The sequence below is a fragment of the Emys orbicularis genome, chromosome 20 (genome assembly GCF_028017835.1).
Source record: "Emys orbicularis isolate rEmyOrb1 chromosome 20, rEmyOrb1.hap1, whole genome shotgun sequence".
NCBI classification, from domain to species: domain Eukaryota; kingdom Metazoa; phylum Chordata; order Testudines; family Emydidae; genus Emys; species Emys orbicularis.
Genome location: NC_088702.1, coordinates 18,818,547 through 18,836,176, shown reverse-complemented (window position 1 = coordinate 18,836,176; position 17,630 = coordinate 18,818,547). Strand labels below are relative to the sequence as shown.

At 56.9% G+C, this 17,630-nt stretch overlaps 1 protein-coding gene and 1 pseudogene across 2 annotated transcripts; one reads left to right on the top strand and one right to left on the bottom strand.

Moving 5' to 3' along the window:
- The first annotated feature begins 52 nt into the window (after nucleotides 1-52).
- Nucleotides 53-1,666, top strand: LOC135892221 (free fatty acid receptor 2-like; annotated as a pseudogene).
- Nucleotides 1,667-10,450: 8,784 nt separating this feature from the next.
- LOC135892504 (free fatty acid receptor 2-like) lies at nucleotides 10,451-15,973 on the bottom strand. 2 transcript variants are annotated; one of them, XM_065420295.1, is made up of 2 exons: nucleotides 15,946-15,973; nucleotides 10,451-11,457 (listed from the first exon to the last, which is right to left on the bottom strand). In XM_065420295.1, exon 2 carries the CDS (start codon nucleotides 11,444-11,446, stop codon nucleotides 10,451-10,453), a length of 996 nt encoding a protein of 331 aa, XP_065276367.1. In that variant the 5' UTR covers nucleotides 11,447-11,457; nucleotides 15,946-15,973. The 2 variants fall into 2 exon arrangements, with proteins under 2 accessions (XP_065276367.1, XP_065276368.1); XM_065420296.1 differs by lacking the exon at nucleotides 15,946-15,973 and adding an exon at nucleotides 12,056-12,077.
- Between the last annotated feature and the right edge of the window lie 1,657 nt (nucleotides 15,974-17,630).

Below are 17,630 nucleotides of genomic sequence, written 5' to 3'. Positions count from 1 at the left end.
TTTTATATCCTTAGCCCATGTGTTTAAAAGACACTTACCCAGACCTGTCCTGATGGGCTTTGCTGAGTCACAGTGATCAAGTAAATCCCCCATTGTGTGGTGCTTCTGCAACTGTCATTGAATTGTAAATCCCTTGATTGCAACTCCCCTGTTGATGAATGGCCGGTGAACGCCCACCTGGGAGGGGGTCACCACCCTTGTAGGAAAGACTTTCAAACTTACAACATATTTCATTGACAACAATACAGTAAAATCTTTTAACTTCATGCACACTAAAGATACACATATTTGGACAGAACAACGTCTTTCATCAGATCGTGACCTTTAATATGATATCTTACATGCATGCTTGGTATGACGCATAACAATCATATGACATTGGTGAATACGGGGTTCCAAGGTGTTGCTTTGGGGTACAGAGTGCCACAGAGAGGAGTGGGATCTAGTGGGTTGGAGCAAGGGGGCTGGAGCCAGGACTTCTGGGATCTAGGGAGTGGAGTCTAGTGGGTTGGAGGGGGAGGGGGCTGGAGCCAGGACTGCTGGGTTCTATCCCCAGCCCAGGGACAGTAGTGGAGTCTAGTGGGTTGGAGGAGGACGGGGGCTGGCTACCAGGACTCCTGGGTTCCTTTGGCAACTGATGAGCCCATTCTCCTCTGTAGGAGCTGAGAAGATGAGTTTGAACGTTTCCATCCCGCTGGTTCTCGCTGTCTACATCTTCACCTTCCTGACCGGCCTCCCATCCAACCTTCTGGCCTTCTACACCTTCCTGATGAAGGTCCGCCAGAAACCCACCCCCGTCGACATCCTTCTCCTCAACCTCACCGTCTCCGACATCTTCCTCCTCATCTTGCTCCCCTTCAAGATGGTGGAGGCTGCCTCAGGCATGGAGTGGCTCTTGCCTGCTTTCCTCTGCCCACTCACCAACTACTTCTACTTCAATAGCATCTACCTCAGCTCCCTCTTCCTCATGGCCATCAGCGTTGATCGCTACCTGGGGGTGGCCTTTCCCATCAAGTACAGGCTCCGGCGCCGTCCGGCTTATGCTGTTGCCTCCTCTGTGGTCTTCTGGGTGGTGGTCTTCGCTCACTGCAGCTTCGTCTACATTGTCCAATACGAGGCCCTGAGCCCCAATGGGACCACGACCTCCAATAGCACGTCCCACTGCTATGAACATTTTTCCCCTACACAGCTCCAGATCCTGCTCCCTGTCCGGCTGGAGTTCTTCGTCGTCCTCTTCTGCCTTCCCTTTACCATCACCATCTTTTGCTACATCAACTTCGTCCGCATCCTGGTGGCTTTGCCCAAGATCCCGGCCCAGAGGAAGCAGCGGGCCATGGGTCTGGCTCTGGCCACCTTGTTCAACTTCATAGTCTGCTTCGCTCCCTACAACCTGTCCCACGTGGTGGGCTTTGTCCAGAACGAGAGCCCCTCCTGGAGGGTGTACACTCTCCTCCTCAGCACCCTCAATGCCGCCTTGGACCCCGCCATCTTCTACTTCTCCTCCACTGCTGTCCAACGGGCCTTCGCCAACTGCCTGGCCGGCCTGTGGCACAAACTCATCACCATCATGGCCTGGTGCCATCTCCCCTGCTTGACTCGCTGCGGGGAAGGGGGCAGAGAGGTAGAGGTGACCAGTGAGATGGAGGCTGAGGAGTTGATGCCTTGACTTCCTGGATGAGACCGACTCTCTGCTTCCTCCGCAGATCCTTCCTTGTCCCATGCTCCGCAGAAGCAAGAGATCCTGCACTTGAGTTAGGTGTGACGGGTTCCCCCCGCCTGGAACTGGGGTACCACTGAGCCCTCTGACCCACCAACCTCTCACACTGTGTTGCTGTGACAAGCTACCAAACCTGCCAGCCTGCACTTTCGGGAGCATACATACTAGTAGGAACACACCCAGCGGCAGTTACAAGCAGCTCTCTGACCAGCCCCTGCATGAGAAAGCTACTCCCAGCTCCTCAGGCACGCACCTCCCCCCCACCCCTCCCCACCGGAGTATAAACCCAAAATTATACAGGCAACTGTACAGCGTAAACTCATAAAATTCGCCCCCACCCTCAATGTGGAGAGGAATATGCAACAGCCTTTTGCTCCTGAGTTATGATTCCCAGACACTGGTTTAAATAAAGCAAAAACAAGTGTATTAACTACAAAAGATAGATTATAAGGGATTATAAGGGATAGCAAACAGATCAAAGCAGATAAACAAAGAAACAAACATCCATTGAGTGGAGAAAACTGCTAGTTCTAAATACCACCTACTGTCTTAGAGGTTGAAGTTTCAATGGTGCCAGGCCCACACTCAGAACGGGCCCTGGCGCCTGCCCCTCCACCCTGCTGCGCTCCGAGGCCCCACCCCCGCTCGGCCTCTTCCCCCCAAACCTCTGCTCGCTGTTTGCTCCTCTCCACCCCCTCTCCCCCCCCGCTCTCTGCTCGCTCCTCTCCATCCCCTCTCCCCCCCCGCTCTCTGCTCGCTCCTCTCCACCCCCTCTCCCCCCCCGCTCTCTGCTCGCTCCTCTCCACCCCCTCTCCCCCCCGCTCTCTGCTCGCTCCTCTCCACCCCCTCTCCCCCCCGCTCTCTGCTCGCTCCTCTCCACCCCCTCTCCCCCCCACTCTCTGCTCGCTCCTCTCCCCCCCCTCTCCCCCCCCCGCTCTCTGCTCGCTCCTCTCCACCCCCTCTCCCCCCCCGCTCTCTGCTCGCTCCTCTCCACCCCCTCTCCCCCCCGCTCTCTGCTCGCTCCTCTCCACCCCCTCTCCCCCCCGCTCTCTGCTCGCTCCTCTCCACCCCCTCTCCCCCCCTCGCTCTCTGCTCGCTCCTCTCCATCCCCTATGCCCCATGCGAACAACAAGCGGGGCCTCAAGGGCAAGAGGCTGAGCAGGGGCAGGGCTTTGGGGCAGAAGGAGGGGCGGGGCCATGGTCTGGGCACCGGGGCCCACTAAAGATAAATCCGGCCCTGGCCGCGAGCGTTTGGCCAAACTCCCGCCGGACTTCGGCCTACTTCAGCTCCTCTCCGCCCCCTGTGCCCCATGCGAGCGACGGGCAGGGCCTCGAGGGCAAGAGTCTGAGCAGGGGCGGGGCTTTGGGGCAGAACAAGGGGTGGGGCCACAGACCAGGTGCTGGGGTCTAGAAAAGATTAATCTGGCCCTGGCCATGAGCGGTTGGCCAAGCGCCTCCCAGACTTCGGCCTACTTCAGCTTTGCTGTGGGTGGCCCAACTTCTGCAAGGATCCCTCTCAGTGTCAGGATCGCTATGGCGTCAAGGGCCTTCCTTTGCCGCTGCTGGCTCACAAGTGAAACATAGACCGATTTCAGCTGGAGGGTCCCTCCGGCGCCCTCCACCCACTCTGGGTCTTTTCTTCTCCATGGTTGGGCCCACGGACAAGCAAGCACCTATGGGCTGTAACTGCAAGGGGGGAACCAAGTGGGGGTTGGTTGAGGGAGGGCAAACAGGCTGCGCTGAGCTTGTTCCATTTCAGGGGAACTGTCAAGGCTGCTTCCCCACTCTGAACTTTAGGGTACAAATGTGGGGGCTTGCATGAAAACTTCTAAGCTTAACTACCAGCTTAGATCTGGTCCGCTGCCACCACTCTCGATGCTAATTCCCTTCCCTGGGTAGCCTTGAGAGACTCTTCACCAATTCCCTGGTGAATACAGATCCAAACCCCTTGGATCTTAAAACAAGGAGAAATTAACCATCCCCCCTCCTTCCTCCCACCAACTCCTGGTGGATCCAGATCCAACCCCCTTGGATCTAAAAACAAGGAAAATCAATCAGGTTCTTAAAAAGAAGGCTTTTAATTAAAGAAAAAGGTAAAAATCATCTCTGTAAAATCAGTATGGAAAATAACTTTACAGGGTAATCAAACTTAAAGAGCCCAGAGGACCCCCCTCTAGCCTTAGGTTCAAAGTTACAGCAAACAGAGGTAAACACCCTGGTAAAAGGTACATTTACAAGTTGAGAAAACAAAGGTAAACTAACACGCCTTGCCTGGCTGTTTACTTACAAGTTTGAAATATGAGAGACTTGTTCAGAAAGATGTGGAGAGCCTGGATTGATGTCTGGTCCCTCTTAGTCCCAAGAGCGAACAACCCCCAAAACAAAGAGCACAAACAAAAGCCTCCCCCCCCCCAAGATTTGAAAGTATCTTGTCCCCTTATTGGTCCTTTGGGTCAGGTGTCAGCCAGGTTACCCGAGCTTCTTAACCCTTTACAGGTAAAAGGATTTTGGAGTCTCTGGCCAGGAGGGATTTTATAGTACTGTACACAGGAGAGCTGTTACCCTTCCCTTTATAGTTATGACACGGAGGGATTTTATAGTACTGTACACAGGAGAGCTGTTACCCTTCCCTTTATAGTTATGACAGGAACCATTTAGTGGCAGATGAACAAAGACCAGGCTCCGTGGGCCCCGAGTTTGCCCTTGTTGAGCTATGGAGAGCTCCTCCTCCTTGGCCACTAGTAGTAGTGTGTGTTGGCCTCGGTGGAAATGTCGTTACCGCCTCGGTGGGACTGGAACGCAAGAGGCTGCAGCCCAGCACACTACTGCTTGAGCTAAAGGAGCAGTGCCGTGTGTTGGCGGCAGTAGTAAGGCTGTTATCCGCCATGTGGACGGGAAGGATTTGGACTCTGGACCTTCACTATCAACGCACGGTGCAAGCGGAAGGGCCGGCGCTGCTTGGTAGCAGCACTGGGAACAGGCTGTTATTAACTAGGATTTGAACGCAGGACTTCCAGCACCACAGTGAAGGGCTCACGTGATCTAAACGCGGAGTGCCTTTTGCAGCGGTAGTAGGGCTGTTATCCTCCAGGTGGGTGGGGGATGGGCGATTAGCAGGCACACGTACAATGGACACTGGTCCCTGCAGGTCTGGACGTAGAGCTGAGATCTCCCTCGCGCAAAGTCCTGCATGTCCTCCCTTCGCTGGCGGATCTGGCGCCCCCCAGGGGCAGTGGCTTTAGCTATGTATTAAATAAAGTTATTGATTTATTGATTTATTACCCAATTGAGATTATATTCTTATTTTTCTTCAGGGCTAGTGGAGTGGAGTCTATGGGTTAGAGTCGGGGGCGCTGGGGACCAGGACTCCTGGGTTCTATCCATGGGAGGGGACCATGGCTAGGAAGTAGGACACACACACATTGTCACTGGCGACTTTTAATGAACTGCAGGGCGTGAATCTAGCACCGCAGGTGAGCAAATAGCATCTCCGTGGCGCCGATATTAACCAGGGGTTAATGGATAACTGGGCCGGGGAGGGCCTGGGGCAGCTTGGTGATCTCGCATGGGCAGCTGGAGGAACAACTGGCTTCCAGGCCATGGGACACTGCCACGGGAGTGAGGGGCACCAGCAGAGTGCGGGGGGGGGGGGCAGGCTGGGAGAACAGGGGGCTGCAAGCAGAATTGGGCTTGTTTTTGTTAAAGTTGCTTTCATTTTTGGAGCGTTGGGGGTTTGGGCTTTGTTTGATTTGGAGGTGGCTGATTTGGCCTTGAAAGTCGGCTGGGCTGGGCTGCCTCCCCTCCAAGGTCTCGACGCTCTGCTTGCACCCTGTGCAGGGTCCGGGCGGTGCCGGGGGAGGCAGGATCTGCTGCTAAGGCAGGTTTCCTGCCCGCTCAGGCTCCGTGCGGCTCCTGGAAGTGGCTGGCATGTCCAGCCCCTAGGCACAGGGGTGATCAGGGAAGCTCCACATGCTGCCCCCGTCCCCAGCGCCAGCTCTGCAGCTCATATTGGCTGGGAGCGGCGGCCAATGGGAGCGGCGGGGGCGGTGCCTGTGGACACGGCAGCGCGCACTGCGCAGAGCCACCTGGCTGCGCCTCCGCTTAGGGGCCGCACATGCCAGTCACTTCCGGGAGCAGTGCGGAGCCAGGGCAGGCAGGGAACCGCCAGAGGTAAGCGCCGCCCAGCCGGAGCCCGAACCCTCAACCCCCTGCCCCAGCCCTGAGCCCCCACCCAGTCTCCAAACCCCTCATCCCTGGCCCCACCCCAGAGCCCACACCTCCCGCTTGAGCCCACACCACCTCCTGCTCCAGCCCAGTGAAAGTGAATGAGGGTGGGGGAGAGCGAGCGACGAAGGGAGGGGGTCTGGAGTGAGCGGGGGGTGAGGCCTCAGAGAAGGAGTGGGGAAGGGGCCAGGCCTCGGGGGTGGGGCAAGGGTGTTCAGTTTTGTGCAATTAGAAAGATGACAACCCTACCGGCCGAGTGAGGTGCTGAGTGCAAGTCCTTGCGCCCCAGGCCCAGAGAGGGGAACCGCTGCAGACACACACACACATACACACCCCATTGTGAGCTCCGTTGGACGTGGGATGCTGCAGCGCTGGCAGGGACATAGTGCGGGAAAGCCCCCCTCCCCCTCCAGCTCCTTGCAGTGTGTGTGGGGGCAAACACTGCATGCAAGCCCCACTCCCCTCCCCCAAGCTCCTTACAGTGGGGTTGGGGGGGGGCAAATTCATGAACTTTCTGGCCCGCCCACTTGACTCAGCCTATAATGCAAGTACACACACATTTCCTATTGTCATATTTTTACTTTGTCACTGGATGTTGTAGGCAGCAAAACTAGAACTAATAAAACAAAATTAGGGAATTTGTATGAACCCCCCCAGTCCCCTCCCTCTGAAAGGGGCAGGGCTCGGCTTGAAAGGCAGTGCCGCTTTTTCCTCTTGTGAGACTCGGCAACACTCCCCCCCCCCCCACTATACAGCCCCCCCAGCGCCACCTGGGACATCGGGGCCAGCACTGACGGCCAGGGGAGAGCCCCCACCCCGCCCACTGCAGCACAGCGCCCCCTAGCGCCATCCTGGGGTCTGCAGAGAGTTCACCCCACAGAGCGCGCACACACTGTCCCATATGGCTGTTGTGAGCATGTGGTGTGTGCATGTCCTATGGGAGTGTTTGTGTGGTGAGATTTTGTGCAGCTGTGTGTGTGTGTACCTGCTGCTCCCTGCTGGAGGGGACGAGCCCTGCACTGTGTGTGTATAAACAGACACACCTCCCTCCCAGCCATCCCTCCCCACACACCCCTTCCCACCCCCACCCCCAAATTCCACTGGTCCCAGCAATACCTGCCAGGGGCGTGCGGGAGCCCATTACACACACACACACCCCGACAGGACACAGAGACACAACCACACAGCCAGCTGCACCGCACCCCCTCTCCCCACATCCTCCGAGTGCCAAGATGGGAACAGGCGTCCAAGGGAGAGACAGCCCCTGATATAAACCATTGTGGTCAGCCTGACACTCCCCCCAGCTCTACCGGTGCCCCTCAATGCCAACCCACAGGCCGCAGCCCCCTGCTAGCCCAGCCCTGGGCTCCCCCTCCCCCACACAGCTCTGCTGGTGCCCCTCACTCCCAACCTGCAGCCCCCTGCTAGCCCAGCCCTGGGATCCCCCCGCCTCCACACACAGATTCCCTCCCCGCTGCCCATGTGCGTGAGGGGTTGGGAGCCCCTGTGTGGGTGGGGGGGTGTTTGCAATGCAGCGTGGGGGAGGGGCGCTCCCTGTGCATGTCTGCACCCCGCTCGTTTGTTTATCTGCTAACAGCTGCTCTGGGGAGCTCGCTGTGCAATGAGGTTTGCTGGGTCTCAGCCCCATTCGGAGAGGAGCTGACCTGCACCCAGCTCCCCCCCCCCCCCCCGCCGACCCCCCGAGGAGCTGGCCAGGCCACGGTGACTGAGCCCAGGAGAGGGGGCTGCATGTGTGATACAGGGGGCTCTGTGTGGTGGTAGGGTTGCCAGGCGTCTGGTTTTTGTATCAGAACGCCCAGCAGAAAAGGGATCCTGGCGGCTCCGGTCAGCACCACTCACCAGCCAATGGGAGCTGCAGTTGAGGCAACGTGCGGAGCCCCTGTGGCCCCCATGGCCGCCCCTCCACCTAGGAGCCGGCCGGATATGCCGGCTGCTTACCAGAAGCTGCGCGGACTTCCTTTGTTCTCGGGAAATGCCGGGGCCGCCTGAGGTCACTGGAGCCCGCACCCCGAACCCTCTCCCATGCCCCAACCCCCTGCTCCAGCCCTGAGTCCCCCATCCCCCCGCACTCCAAACCCCTCAGCCCCAGCCCGGAGCCCCCTCCTGCTCCCTAAACCCCTCATCACCAGCCCCACCCCAGAGCTCACCACCCGAGCTGGAGCCCTCAGCCCCTCCTGCACCCCAATCCCCTGCCTCAGCCCTGAGCCCCCTCCTGCATTCTGAACCCCTCAGCTCCAGCATGGAGCCCCCTCCTGTACCCCAAGCCCCTCATACCCAGACCCACCCCAGAGCCCGCACCCCGAGCTGGAGCCCTCACCCACTCCCACACCCCAACCCCCTCCCACAGCCCAGTGAAAATGAGCAAGTGAGCAAAGGTGGGGGGATTGCGTGAGCGGGGTCAGGGCCTTGGAGAAGGTGCAGGGCAGGGCGCAAGGCAAGGGTGTTCGGTTTTCTGCAATTAGAAAGTTGGCAACCCTAGTGGGTGGGCTCCTGCTCTGGGGAAGCCCCGGGGGTGGGGGTGTCAGGTCCGTGGCAGCGTCCCACGGCCTGGGACCTGGTGGTTCATGTGAAATCCCCTGGCTGCCCCAGGCTCTGCCCAGGCCAGTTATCCATTAACCCCGGTTAATATCAGCACTACAGAGATACTATTTGCTCACCTGGGTACCAGATTCACGCCCTGCAATTAATTGAAAGTCGCCAGTGACAATACGTGTGAGGCCTACTTCTTCCTAGCCATGGTCCCTTCCCATGGATAGAATCCAGGAGTCCTACCCCCAACAACTCTAACCCATAGACCCCACTCCCTTCCCAAAACTGGGGATAGAACCCATAAGTCCTGGCTCCCAACCCCCACTCCCCGACACTAACTCACTAGACCTCACCCCAGACCTGAAGGATAAGAAAATAATCTCCGTTGGATAATAAATAGATTATTTTATTTAATACGTAGCTAAAGCCACTGCCCCTGGGGGGCGCCAGATCCGCCAGTGAAGGGAGGAGGTGCAGGACCTTGCGCAAGGGAGATCTCAGCTCTACGTCCGGACCTGGAACAGACCCGCAGGGACCAGCGTCCATTGTACGTGTGCCTGCTAAATGCCCATCCCCCACCAACCTGGAGGATAACAGCCCTACTACCGCTGAAAAAGGCACTCCGCCTTTAGATCACGTGAGCCCGTCACTGTGGTGCTGGAAGTCCTGCATTCAAATCCTAGTTAATAACAGCCTGTTCCCACTGCTGTTACCAAGCGGCGCCGGCCCTTCTGCTTGCACCGTGCGTTGATGGTGAAGGTCCAGAGTCCAAATCCTTCCCATCCACATGGCAGATAACAGCCTTACTACTGCCGCCAACACACGGCACTGCTCCTTTAGCTCAAGCAGTAGCGTGCTGGGCTGTAGCCTCTTGAGTTCCAGTCCCACCAAGGCGGTAACTACATTTCCACAGAGGACAACACACACTAATACTAGTGGCCAAGGAGGAGGAGCTCTCCATAGCTCAACAAGGGCAAACTCGGGGCCCACGGGCCCTTCATGGAGCCTGGTCCTTGTTCATCTGCCACTAAATAGTTCCCCTGAAATGGGACCCGCTCAGCTCAGCCTGTTTGCCCTCCCTCAAGCAACCCCCACTTGGTTCCCCCCTTGCAGTTACAGCCCATAGTAGCTTGTTTGCCCGTGGGCCCAACCATGGAGAAGGAAAGACCTGGAGTGGGTGGACGGTGATGACATAGGCCAACCACTCATGTGCCAGCAGTGGCAAAGGAAGGCCCTTGACGCCATGGCGACCCTGACACTGAGAGAGGCTGGATCTTTGAGGAAGTTGGGCCACTCACTCCAAAGCTGAAGTAGGCCAAAGTCTGGGGGGCGCTTGGCCAACCACTCGTGGCCAGGGCCAAGGATGGACTGTGGCCCCACCCCTCGCTCTGCCCCAAGGCCCAGCCCCTGCTCAGCCTCTTCTCCCCTGAGGCCCCGCCCGCCATTCGCACCGGCTGTCAGGGGCGGAGAGGACTGAAGCGGGAGGAAGCTGGGGAGGGGGTGGAGAGGAGCCAACAGTGAGCAGCGGCTCTGGAGGAACAGGCTCAGTGGGGCGCGGGGGGGCTCAGGCTCCAGCAGGGGGGTGGGGCCACAGTCCCAGCACCAGGGCCCCTTCTAAGTGTGGGCCCGCTCCCGTTGGCACCATTGTAAACCCGGTACTGCTCATGGCCCGGCAGCGGAAAAGGAAGGACCTTGACCCCAACTGGAGGTCGGCCAAACCCCTGTGCAAGTTTGGCCAACCACACTGAAGCTCAAGTAGGCCAAAGCCTTGTGGAAGTTGGGCACCAACTCCGAGCCCCGCTGCACGCAGCTGTCTAAGGAGGCCTACAGCCCTCTCGGGAGGTGCAGGGAAGGACAGAAGATGCCGTCCCTGGCCAAGTGCAGGATCTCTTGCTCCTGCGGAGTATAGGACAAGGAAGGCTCTGCGGAGGAAGCAGAGAGTTGGTCTCATCCTGGGGGTCAAGTCGTTGACTCCTCAACCACGTTCCCACTGGCTGCCTTCAACTCGCTGCCCCCTTCTCCGCAGCGAGTCAAGCAGGGGAGATGGCACCGGGACATGATGGTGCTGAGGTTATGCCACAGGGCGGCCAGGCAGTTGGCGAAGGCCCGTTGGACAGCAGTGGAGGAGAAGTAGAAGATGGCGGGGTCCAAGGCGGCATTGAGGGTGCTGGGGAGAAGAGCGTACACCCTCCAGGAGGGGCTCTCGTTCTGGACAAAGCCCACCACGTGGGACAGGTTGTAGGGGGCGAAGCAGACTATGAAGTTGAACAAGGTGGCCAGAGCCAGGCCCACGGCCCGCTGCTTCCTCCGGGCCGGGATGTTGGGCAAGGCCACCAGGATGCGGACAAGGTTGACGTAGCAGAAGATGGTGATGGTGAAGGGGAGGCAGAAGAGGACGACGAAGAACTCCAGCCGGACAGGGAGCAGGATCTGGCGCTGCGTAGGGGAGAAATGTTCATAGCAGTTGGACACGTTATTGGAAGTCGCGGTCCCATTGGGGCTCAGGACCTCGTATTCGACAATGTAGACGATGCTGCAGTGGCCGCATGTGATCAACCAGAAGACCACGGAGGTGGCAACAGCATAAGCTGGACGGCGCCGGAGCTTGTACTTGATGGGAAAGGCCACCCCCAGGTAGCGATCAACGCTGACGGCCATGAGAAGGAGGGAGCTGATGTAGATGCTATTGTAGTAAAAGTAGTTGGTGAGTGGGCAGAGGAAAGCGGGCAAGGGCCACACCATGCCTGAGGCAGCCTCCACCATCTTGAAGGGGAGGAAGATGAGGAGGAAGATGTCGGAGACGGTGAGGTTGAGGAGAAGGATGTCGACGGGGGTGGGTTTCTGGCGGACCTTCACCAGGAAGGTGTAGAAGGCCAGAAGGTTGGACGGGAGGCCGGTCAGGAAGGTGACAATGTAGACAGTGAGAACCAGCGGGATGTAAACATTTGAACTCATCTTCTCAGCTCCTTCAAAGGAGAACAGGCTCATCAGCTGCCAAAGGAACCCAGGAGTCCTAGTAGCCAGCCCCCTCCTCCTCCAACCCACTAGATCCCACTCTCCTCCCAGCACTGGGGATAGAACCCGGGAGTCCTGGCTCCAGCCCCCTCTCCCTCCAACCCACTAGATCCCACTCCCCTCCTAGCACTGGGGATAGAACCCGGGAGTCCTGGCTCCAGCCCCCTCTCCCTCCAACCCACTAGATCCCACTCCCCTCTGTGGCACTCTGTACCCCAAAGCAACACCTTGGAACCCCGTATTCACCAATGTCACATGATTATGTTATGTGTGATACAAAGAATGCATGTGAGATATCATATGAAAGGTCATGATCTGCTGAAACCCATTGTTCTGTCCAAATATGTGTATCGTTAGTGTGTATGAAGTTATAAGATTTTGCTGTATGGTTGTCAGTGAAATATGTTGTAAGTTTGAGAGTCCTTCCTACAAGGGCGGTGACCCCCGCCCATGTGGGCATTCACCGGCCATTCATCAACAGGGGAGTTGCAATCAAGGGATTTACAATTCAATGACAGTTGCACAAGCACCACACAATGGGGGATTTACTTGATCACTGTGACTCAGCAAAGCCCACCAGGACCAGACCTTGGTATTAAGGGACAGAGGCTGCATGGCTTGGCCTTTTCTCCTCCCCCACCTACGCTGCAAGCCACAAGGACTCTGAGAAGAGAGAGAACTTCAGCAGAGGAGACAAGGGAGAAACCTGTGTATTGTGAATTGTAACATCCATTGAGTGGAGAAAACTGCTAGATCTAAATACTGCCTAGTGTCTTAGAGGTTGAAGTTTTAGACTGCACGCTTAGTTTCTTTTCTTTGGTAACTATCTCTAACTTTTATGCCTACCACTTATAATCACTTAAACTGTCTCTATCTGTAGTTAATAAATCTGTGTTATACTTTATCTAAAACAATGAATTTTGCTTGAAATGCTTGGAAATCTTAGCTCAGTTAACAAAAGGTGTGTGCATGTCCTCCCCACATCGAGAGGCCCGGGGCGAGGGGGACGGGCTGGGCAAAGAACTTACACTGCTCAGGCTTCTGACCAATGCAGGATGGTACATCTCCGGGGTCCTAGGTTGGGGAGAATTGGCTTTTTGGTTCATGAGTGGCTGAGGGCAGCATTTCATGTAACTCGGCTGGGTGTGTCTCTGCCTGGGGATGGCTGTGTAAGTCCAGTACCTGCCAGACGTTTGTTGCTTGTCACAGCATCACAGCGTGAGTGGGAGTCCAGACTGGTGGGGCAGAGGACTCAGGGGTATCTGAGTTCCAGGTTGCACCCCAGGGATCCTGTCACACCCTCCCAGGCCTGCAGATAGAACAAAGGAGTCCTGGCTCCAGGCCCCCTGTCCTAATCCACTAGATCCCACTTCCCTCCCTGAGCTGGGAGAGTACCAGGAGTCCTCCTCCTAGACCCTCCGCTCTAACTCTTAGATGCCCCTCCCCCCCAGTCGTGTGGACAGAACCCAGGAGTCCTGGCTCCCAGCCCTCCTTACCCATAGCCATGTGAGCAAGCTCAGGGCTCCCATTCCATTAGCTGACACTAGACATATGGCTGGAATTTATGTAGCCGGCTCCTGTATTTATTTAGCTCAGTTTCCTGTTTAGCCAACGGCAGGCACGGACGGGGCGGGGGGGTGGGGGCAGCGCCAGAGAGAGAACGGAGAGCCTGGGATGCATGAGATCTTGTGAGCAAACACACAGGGATGGGCTGCAGGGAGTGGGCCGAGCAGGCACCCTGAACAACAGGGAAGTGGTTGTTACTCAGAGGGAAATTTTCATAAATATCATCAAACGAGGTCTAGTGGTTAGAGGGTGGGGGACTGGGAGCCAGGACTCCTGGGTTCAATCCCTGATTCTCAGGGAGTGATTTTGTGAGAAAAATAGGAAATAAGGAGTCAATGCACAGAACTAGGAAATACAACCCAGGATTCTTGACCTTTTAGCTCCACTAGACCCCACTCCTCTCCCAGAGCTGGGGAGAGAACCCAGGAATCCTGGCTCCCAGCTCCTCACTGCTCTAATCACTAGCCACACTCCCCTCCCAGAGCTTGGAATAGGAGAATTTAATAAGCCTCTCCCGTAAGGTAAACCATTGTCTGAGCCCGGCCAGTCCCTCACTCCTCTACCAATCACGGGGGGGCTAGTGGGTTAGAGCAGGGGGCTGGGAGCCAGAACTCCTGAGTTCTATCCTTGGCTCTGGGTGGGGAGTGGGGCCTAGTGATCAGAGCAGGGGGCTGGGAGCCAGGGTTCCTGGGTTCTCCTGGACTATAAAGTGGATAGAAAGCTGGCTAGACTGTCGGGCTCAGCAGGTAGTGATCAACAGCTCGATGTCTAGTTGGCAGCCGGTATCAAGCGGAGTGCCCCAAGGGTCGGTCCTGGGGCCGGTTTTGTTCAACATCTTCATTAATGATCTGGATGATGGGATGGATTGCACCCTCAGCAAGTTTGCGGATGACACTAAGCTGGGGGAGAGGTAGATATGCTGGAGGGTAGGGATAGGGTCCGGAGTGACCTAGACAAATTGGAGAATTGGGCCAAAAGAAATCTGATGAGGTTCAACAAGAACAAGTGCAGAGTCCTGCATTTAGGACGGAAGAATCCCACGCACTGCTACAGGCTGGGGACTGACTGGCTAAGCAGCAGTTCTGCAGAAAAGGACCTGGCGATTACAGTGGACGATAAGCTGGATATGAGTCAGCAGTGTGCCCTCGTTGCCAAGAAGGCCAATGGCATATTGGGCTGTATTAGTAGGAGCATTGCCAGCAGATCAAGGGAAGGGATTATTCCCCTCTATTCGACACTGGTGAGGCCAAATCTGGGGTATTGCATCCAGTTTTGGTCCCCCCACTACAGAAAGGATGTGGACAAATTGGAGAGAGTCCAGCGGAGGGCAACGAAAATGACCAGGGGGCTGGGACACATGACTTATGAGGAGAGGCTGAGGGAAGTGGGGTTATTTAGTCTGCAGAAGAGAAGAATGAGGGGGGATTTGAAAGCAGCCTTCAACTATCTGAAGGGGGGTCCAAAGGGGATGGAGCTCGGCTGTTCTCAGTGGTAGCAGATGACAGAACAAGGAGCAATGGTCTCAAGTTGCAGTGAGGGAGGTCTAGGTTGGATATTAGGAAACACTATTTCACTAGGAGGGTGGTGAAGCACTGGGATGGGTTCCCTAGGGAGGTGGTGGAATCTCCTTCCTTAGAGGCTTTTAAGGCCCGGCTTGACAAAGCCCTGGCTGGGATGATTTAGTTGGGGATTGGTCCTGCTTTCAGCAGGGGGTTGGACTAGATGACCTCCTGAGGTCCCTTCCAACCCTGATATTCTATGATTCTAGGATTCTAGGAACAGGGCTGGGTGTATGCGCTAGCCAGCACATCTCTCCAAGAGTCATGCCCTCCTGCAGTTAGAAACCGTCAGTCCCTCTGCTCTCCCTAACGGTGGGAAACCCACTTTCCCTCCCAGCTTGTCTCGCTGCTCAGATGTGGCGGATCGGACCTGATGGTTCTGTTCCCAAAACCCTTGGTAATGGAGCCACTGCCGGGGTGGGGTGGGGGAAGGAATCGTTCCCTTTAGTCTCTTTCTCCGAGTGGGGACCCATTCTGTGGGGGATGGAATGACCATGCCCCACATCCTGACTGGCACCTCCCCATCCCAGTGCTGGGTGCCCCCCGTACGTGGACTGTTGTGTTCTCCTGTCTCGGGGTTCCCCTCTCCCTGTCTCCATCATGCCCTCACTCAGCTGAGCTAGACAAATTTCCATCTCCCCGGCCCCCTGGCCAGCTTCGCTCAGCCCTGATCGCCCAGTGATGGGCGAGCGTGTTGAAAAAGTAAGTCACAAACCTTCACCCCCATTTTACCAGTGGAAGAACAGACAGTCAGAGCAGGGAGAGGAGATGGCCATACTGGGGAAAGAAGCCAGGAGTCCAAACTCCCTGTCCCCTACTCTAATGACTAGACCCCATTCCCTGCAGAGCTGTGGCTAGAACCCAGGAGTCCCGACTTCCAGCCCCCACTGTTCTAACCACTACACCCCACTCCTCTCCCACATTGGAGCTGGAACCCCGGGGTCAGCTGAGCCAGCAATCTCCCTTTTACTTTGTTGCTTGTTTGTTTTTTGATTTTGCAAAAGCAAAATTAAACTTTGCACAGAGGCCTGGGCATGCCTGGTAAAGGCAAATACACACCCATGAGGCTGGGAGCAGAACCCAGGCGTCCTGATTCGCACCCCCCTCGCTTTAACCAATAGACCCCACTCACCTCCCAGAGCTGGGAAAGGAATCCAGCTCTCCAGTCCTTTCTCGGTCTCTCTACTCTAACCCAGTCTTCATCCAGGGTCAGTGATAGAACCCAGGAGTCCTGAATCCCAGCCACAACCCCTACTCTAACCTCTAGACCTCCTTACAAGCCCTAACCCAGGCAGCTAGAGAGCCCATCCTCACCTCCTTTCCAGCAGCCAGTGCGCTGGGAGCCTGCTGAAGGGCTGGAACCCAGGTGTCCAGGCTGGGAGCCACCCCAAGCGATGTGTCAGGGATGAGCTGGTGGCTGGTCTCCTGCGTCCCAGCTGGGGAGTGGGTTTTCTGAAGCCCAGGTGGCTGGTTATGTTGTGTCTGTGGCTGCGCCCCAGGAAACTCCACTGGTCCCTCTCCTTGGGAATCCACGCAGAAAGGATGAGAGATGCGATCGTTACTTCCTCGTGCCTTGCGGGAGGTGTGACTTGGCACTTCCTTGAGAGGGTGTGGTGTCCGTCCCCGCACCTGGCTACTGCAGCCTGCTGTGGGCGAGGACTCCTGGGTTATATTCCTGGGAAGGGGAGTGGAATCTAGCAGTTAGAGCAGTGCAGGCTGGGAGCCAGGACTCCTGGGTTGTATCCTCAGCTCAAGCAGGGGAGGGGGGTCTAATGATTAAAGCGGGGGAGGAGGGAGGCTGGGAGCCAGGATTTCTGGGTTGTCTCTGGGGAGTGGGGTCTAGCGGTTCTACCACAGGGCACAGAGGAGAGGCTGCGCTGGATTTATGGTTCTTTGATCTCCCGGGCTGCAGCATCTTTCCGAAGCGCGATATTAAGTAAACAAACAAACAAATCCGAGTTCATATTTCTTCGCTCGGGCTCCGGGGCACATAAAAACCCTGCCCAGAGCACCAGGACACGCACAGTAGCCGCAGCTGAGTGGGAGGGAATCCTGACTGACTGCCAAAGAGAGCGGCAATGGGGCCAGATCCCAGCTGGGGTCAATCGGCCATCGCTCCCTTGGTGTGAATGGGGCTAGTTCCCAGCTGGGGTCAATCGCCGTAGCTCCATTGGAGTCAATGGGGCCAGATCCCCCTTGGGGAAAATCGGCTCCATCGGAGCCGTAGCCAGGATACCAGAGGCGATGGGTCCCCAGGTGGCCGGGGGAGGGGACACTGACATTGATGAGCCAGTGCCAGGAAAACAATGAGATGTCCCAAGGCATCCTGGCCAGGGGGGCTGGGTGAGGGGATGGGGTCCCCAGCCTCAGCCCCCCACCCCATGGCCTTGCTTTGGGGAGGAATCAATGGGTCCAGTGTCCTGTCCCTCCCCCACGGAGAAGCAGCATCAGTTACTATTTGCATAGTGCTGATAGCGTCGGTGCTGTGAGACAAAAGTGACGTCCCGGGCACCCGTCCTCCTGGCGCGTGCACAGACAGACGGACGTTCATGTGGGAGTGCCACGGGCTGGCTCCCCTGTCCTTCCAGAGGGGAGGCAGGTTTCAGATGGGGGCGTTTCTCACTGCAGGGTTCATGCTTGGCATCTATGGACCCACCCTGTGCTCTTTTGCCATGATAGCCCTTGGCCCAGGAGCCCTGGCTCCCAGCCCCCTGCTGTAATCACTAGACTCTACTCCCCGCCCAGAGCTTGGAATAGGAGAAGTTAATAAGCTTCTCCCATAAAGTAAACCATTGTCTGAGCCCGGCCGGTCCCTCACTCCTCTACCAATCACGAGGGGGCTAGTGGGTTAGAGCAGGGGGCTGGGAGCCAGGACTCCTGGGTTCTATCCTTAGCTCTGGGTGGGGAGTGGGGTCTAGTGATCAGAGCAGGGGGCTGGGAGCCAGGGTTCCTGGGTTCTCATGGACTATAAAGTGGATAGAAAACTGGCTAGATTGTCG

Excerpts from the sequence above, each read along its gene's own strand:
- LOC135892504 (XM_065420295.1), bottom strand. The coding sequence starts at position 11,446 with ATGAGTTCAAATGTTTACATCCCGCTGGTTCTCACTGTCTACATTGTC.